Below are 5916 nucleotides of genomic sequence, written 5' to 3'. Positions count from 1 at the left end.
CCCTGCTGCTCAGAGCTGGCGTCCCAAGCCAACTCCTAACCAATGTGCCACTCGGCCGGCCCATATTTATATTTAAGTGTTATGATCAATCTTTATGTATCCTTAGGATCACATACAATGACTGATTTGTTTTGGTAAAGATGGGCATAATACATTGACAGGATCAACAAATGTCCTGTGCTGATAATTTACATGACACCCCTAGAGGGAACTGAGTCCCTTGTAAGACATGCCCAGTGGGGACACATGGATATCTTCAAATTTGGGGGTGGGGGGTCATTTGTTTCCATAACTCCTGGGAGAATGGTTGCCATGTTTTGTTTCTACTGAAAGGGCAGTAAGTGGAGAAAGGAGGGAAAAAAGTAATTTAAGTAGAAGCAGGGTCATATGTCAGCTGGCCCTCATATAAAGGTTATAGAGGATTCAAGCAAAGATTGATAGTAAAGAATTTCCATATTAAATTTATTTTCAAATTATGTCCTGATTAGTGACTCTGTGTTCCCTTTTTCTCTCTGATATTTGCTCTTTGAGGGCTTCAGATTCTAAAGGCAGGGATTAAGAGCAGTGTTTTGTTTTGTGGGTATTGAGATGCCAGAACACTTGGCCTGCATTCTGTGGACGGAGAGGAAATGAAACAGACTGCAACAGTGAAAGTTGCCAATTGAGAGCCCTGCAAAATTCCTTCCCAAAGAGCCTGAGCCCTAGATTGTGCATATGACATGCAGCTGCTGCAGATGGCACCGCCCCCCCCCCTCCCCATTTGTGCAGAATGGACCCGGCCTTTCAGGGGCTTGAATAAGACCCTCTAGAGTGGCAGCACACCTGCACTGGTCTACATGGGCACGTGCAAAAGCATGCACAGTGGGTACTGGGCCTCTGGGTGAGTGGAAAGCCAGAAACAGAGCTGGGAGAGGGGAAAGTGAGTAGGATAGAGAGGTCTGGTGGTCACTGCTGGGTGCTGTAGGCTGCCCAGGACAGGAAAGGTGTCTAGTTCCTCATAGCTCTGGGTCTGAGGGCGAACTTGGTAGTCACCTGGTAGTCACCCTGGCAGTCAATCCTTGTTGATTTAAGGATTTATTTACATGTGGTTGAGGTAAATAGAATATGGTGACTTCCCTTCAAAAGGCTCTGTGTGTGTGTGTGTGTGTGTGTGNGGAGGGCAGTGTCACTGGCCCTCATATGTGGGATCCGAACCAGGGCCCTCTGGCGTCCCAAGCCAGCTCTTAACCAACGCGCCACTCGGCCGGCCCGGAGCTCGCACTCTTGAGCAAGCTCTTAACCAACTGAGCCACTCTGCGGGCCCTGCCCCTCTAGTTTTAACCCCGTTAACTGGCTTCCTCACGGACCTTGGGAAGGCCCACTGTCTTGGTTTTTAATCCTCTTAACTCTGAAATAGCTTTCAATCAGCTATCTTAGTTTGAGTTCCCTCAGAAGCCGACTGCAAGGCAGGGATCTGAGTGCAAGTAGCTTATGTGGGAGTAAGATTGGGAGTGGGAAAGCGAGATGAGGAGGGCAGAGGTGGTCAGTAAAGGGTGAGCGACTAAGCCACTGTGGGTAACCAGTGCTGCGTTCTGTGGGGAAAATGGGGAAGCCGGTGTAGAACACCTAACCTCACAGTTATTCCACCCACGGGGTAAGAGAGGGCTGTTTCTATTCTAACTTCTTCAGTCTTTGGTGGAAGGCTGCTCTTGAGGGGCAGGTGGGTGGCGGAGCAGATTATCGTGACAGGAAAAGGCCTTATATGGAGTAATGGAGCTGCTGGTAGCTGGAAGCCAGGCGGTGTGCCCTGACAGTGGTAGGGGAGGAATGTGCATAGGCTACCAGCAGCATTTTCTCTCCCGGGCTCCATGGTTTAATGACAGAAGCATGGTAGTTTCTGGAATAGACTGACCCATGCTGACACCTAGCAAGTTTTCCTCAGTAACCTGCAGTTCCATGTCCCTTTAAAAAGGCAAGGGCAAGCTTAGCACGCTTCTATACATTTTAGTCTTTTTTTGAAAGATCGTCTCAAGCACTGGTGTGTTCAATCATTTTTAAGCCAGTACACCAAAGAAGATCGTTCTGGAAGTTCTGTTGCCTGCGCAGCAAGCATAGTGATCGGTGCTGGGGATACAGAAGTGAGAGACGTGATCCCGGCCCAGAGGAGCTGGTGGGCTGGTGGGTGGGTGGTTATTGGATGGCTTACCGAGACCGTCCTTTCTGAGTGAGAGAGGATTTGAAGTGCATCAACTAATCATTAAAAAAATAGGTTTATGGGCACTTTAGAATTTGCGTCAGACAGTCTTCTCTTTCAGACCCTGGTTCGTTCTTGTTGGCTGAGTGACACTGGATGAAACAGCATTGAGTCTCTGAGCCTCAGTTTTCGCAACTGTAAAATGAGATTACTGATTCTGCCTTCTTGGGATTGTTTGAGGGTTAAATAAGATAACCTTGAAAAATGGACTGGATGTGGGTAGAGGAGAGGACAGGGACATGGGAAGGAGGTGAGAACAGGAGAGCAAAGGAGGAAGACAGGAGAACAAAGGTAAGAAAAGTGGGTTTGGGGGCTTGACCGTGGAGGATGCTGACTCTCAAGCTCCAGTAGGAGCTTTGCTGCAGAGACACTGAGGTTTCAGCGTGTCTCAGAAAGACTGAGATTAGGGCCTTCATTCAGTCTTGACACTAATGTGCTGTTCTTGGCTGACCGAGCTGTTCACAGGAACTAGAACTAAACTTTTAGGGAGCCTGGTTTTATGCCCCTCTGAACCACGGACACATAGATCCTGGAGACCGTAGAACCCTCTTGACGTGGTGGAGAATTTGCTTATATGGAAACATATAAAAGTTTAATGCTGTCACGAATAGACTCGGTGCCAACAAGTTCTGGATCTTAAATTTTATATTAGTGTTAGAATACATGAGCTACTGGGGGCCATGTTTGGTGTTGGCTGGGGACGCTGAAGCCCAACAAGGTGGTAGTCTCTTATTAATTCTAAGTCAGTTTCGTGAGAAGACTTAGCTTTGACAGGGGTTCAGAAATTTCCTCTATTTATAATTCAATCTAGTGGATTGGTGTTCTGGAAGGTTTGTGAGAGAGAACCTTCCATTTTGAAATTGAGAATGTTTGCGATTTCCAACTAACTTTCCACATGTGTTCCTTTGGTCTTTGTCTTAAGCTGCTCACGTTTCCCACTTGGAGAATGTGTCAGAGGAAGAAATGAACAGACTCCTGGGAATAGTGTTGGATGTGGAATATCTCTTTACCTGTGTCCACAAGGAAGAGGATGCAGATACGAAACAAGTATATTTCTACCTATTCAAGGTGCGACTTTAACATGTTAAAAAGCTTTTCTTCTTTTCTTCTCTCATTGTTCAGATGTGCTCAGTGTCTGTACTCCAGGTCATGGGTGGGCAGGCTCTCAGCTCGTGGTAGGTTCTGCCCTCAGCATTTGCCGAAGCATGCGTTTCTTCATGAGGGAGTCTCTAAAATGATGCACCATTCGTTGAACACATCACTGTCCTCGAGAGCCTTCATACCTGTATGCAGAGTTGAATATCTTTATTTGCTTATGCTTACGGATCTCTTTCCTTGCACCCATCCTCATCCGTCCAGAAGTATTTCTTGCACACCTGCTCCGTGCATGGCACTCATGTAGGCATGAGGGATAGATCCGTGGGCAAAACAAGAGTCCTTGCCTTCATGGAGTTTACATTTCATTAGAAGAGGCAGACAACCAACAAGTAAATAATATATTTGCAGGTGGTGCTAAGTGCTGTGAAGAGAAACAAAGTAGGGTAAGTGGAATCAGAATGGCAGGGATGGTAGTGGGTGGGGGGGCATGGTAATGAGCAAGGGCAGTTAGGAAAGGCTTCTCGGAGGAGGCAACAGACAGTTGAGCGGAAACTGGAGAGGGGGGATGGGGGGATAGGATCCATCCCTGAGAAGGGCTGTGGGAAGAGTCTGCCAGGCAGCAGAAAGAAGAGGCATTGGGGCCGTACACCAAGTGAGCTTGATGTGGTGTAGGAACAGCAAGAAGGCCAGCTGGTGGAGCATAGTGAGCAAGGGGGAGGGGTTGGGGGTGGGAGGAGTTGTGGTTGGGGGGCAGTGCTGGGGCCTTGACTCTTACACTTCGAGGGGGAGGTGTTGAGAATTTCCAAATTTGTTTTGACGTCTTAACCACAGTTCTCTGTGTCTCGTTGACACCAGCCACTAATTATTGCTACCAGGCCCCATAGCTAGCTGCCTCTTCATGGCTCTACCTCAGCTCCATTTGGGTCATGTCCATCTCCCCGCCACCCCTGTTCCACGGGTGTGCATCGCCCCAAGCTTTCAGGACTGACAGGTGTGAAGGGGAAACTGGTGGTAGGAACCCATAGAAGAACTTCAGGTTTCCAAAAACAGATTTACAAAGGAGGATGACAGAAGGAATAGTTAAAAAAAAAAAAATCCGGCTATTGAGGGCACTGTTAATTATGTTACAGTGTGTAATCCTTTTATGGATCTTTAAAAACAAAAACAAGCAAAACATTCCACTCAGAGCTTACAGCCAGGAAAAGTTTGCCTCTTCTAATGAGCGCTGTGCTTCATTTTCTATGACAAGCATAGATAAATTTTCCATTGAGTTCCCTCTTTTGCTTTGGCTGCTAGGAATCTCGGTGCAAATTTTGTGCCCAATTCCTATAGCTTTTTTTTGGGTCAGCATTTATGTGATACATAATTCCCCCTTCTCCCTTTTTATTAGCTTGAAAACATTGTATTATTGGGGGTTTTGAGGGGTAAATAAGGTATGATAGGAGGGGAGGGAGAAGTATAGTTTTAAATTTTGGGGTCATGTGATGATATTAACTCTAAAAAAGTTAACGGAGGAGAGAAAGAGAAGAAGAGACACAGACACGTGCACGCGTGCGCACACACACACAGAGAGAGAGAGAGAGAGAGAGAGAGAGAGAGAGAGAGAGAGAGAGAAAGAATATGGACAACCGAATTCCACACAGCCATTAACAGGCACTGGGCTACTCCAGGTGACAACTTGTTGACATGGCTGTGAGGCCTGAGTCATCCAGATAGCACCCTGGCAGGTTCATACTTTTTAGAGCTTCTTTGGAAAAGATCTTGGTTGAAGAAAAACAACATCTGCATGACTGCAGCTATTATTTGTCTTGGAACTAAGCTCCCTGGCTGCCCCCCTCCGCCCGGTTGGAAGTGAAGGTGGTGTCAAGGTTTCCATCCTGTCAGCCTCCTCTTGATTCTGTTTATAAGCAACCATATAGGCCAGAAAGCACTGCTCTGCTCTGAAGTACATTTTCTTTCTCTCTCTCTCTCTCTCACCTCCCTCATCTTTAACAGTACAAGTATATTTGCTTGGGGAACAAAATCTGAAATATTCGCCATTGTCCCCCCTCCCCTCCCCCCAAAATCACTCTTTGGGCAAATCAGTTCTAAATTATCCATTCCTTAGTTTTTAAAAGGCAGTTCCTGTGTGTCGTATGTCTCAATAAGTGAATTAAAATGAATTATACATTTTAGTATCTTTTAAAAAACTTCAGGTTTAGCTGTTGAAAATACACTCAGTGAAAAGCTGCTTTCTAAAAGCTCGGTGTACCCTAGTGCCTGGAAATGTGTCTCTGGAACCCAAGTATCTGGGTTTGAATCCAACTTTATCACTTACTAAATGTGAACCTTGGCAAGTTATTTTTCCTCAGTTTCCTTATCTGTAAAATATGGCCAATAATAGCACCTACCTCAAAAGGTGGTTATGAGTATTAAATGAGATAACACATATAAAGAACTATGAAGAGTACGTGCCAAAAGTAAGGATGCAAATGCTTGCTGCTGCTATTAAATTTTTTTTTTTTTTAAGATTTTATTGGGGAATTGGGGGAGGGGAACAGAAAAGTTGCTGTCCTTTTGTTCTTCAGTCTAGTTGTGGAGGACGT

At 46.0% G+C, this 5916-nt stretch overlaps 1 protein-coding gene across 1 annotated transcript in view; it reads left to right on the top strand.

Annotated features, from left to right (window-relative positions):
• The window catches only part of KAT2B (lysine acetyltransferase 2B), a 112475-nt gene that overhangs the window by 36310 nt on the left and 70249 nt on the right, over positions 1 to 5916 (top strand). Inside the window, 2 exon segments of the mRNA XM_019663739.1 lie at positions 3156 to 3301; positions 3403 to 3405. Of these exon segments, the coding sequence (XP_019519284.1) occupies positions 3156 to 3301; positions 3403 to 3405 (149 nt within the window).

Source organism: Hipposideros armiger, unplaced genomic scaffold, assembly GCF_001890085.2.
Source record: "Hipposideros armiger isolate ML-2016 unplaced genomic scaffold, ASM189008v1 scaffold_403, whole genome shotgun sequence".
In the NCBI taxonomy this organism is placed as follows: domain Eukaryota; kingdom Metazoa; phylum Chordata; class Mammalia; order Chiroptera; family Hipposideridae; genus Hipposideros; species Hipposideros armiger.
The sequence above is the reverse complement of the archived record's forward strand: the minus strand, read 5'-3'. Positions and strand labels throughout refer to the sequence as shown.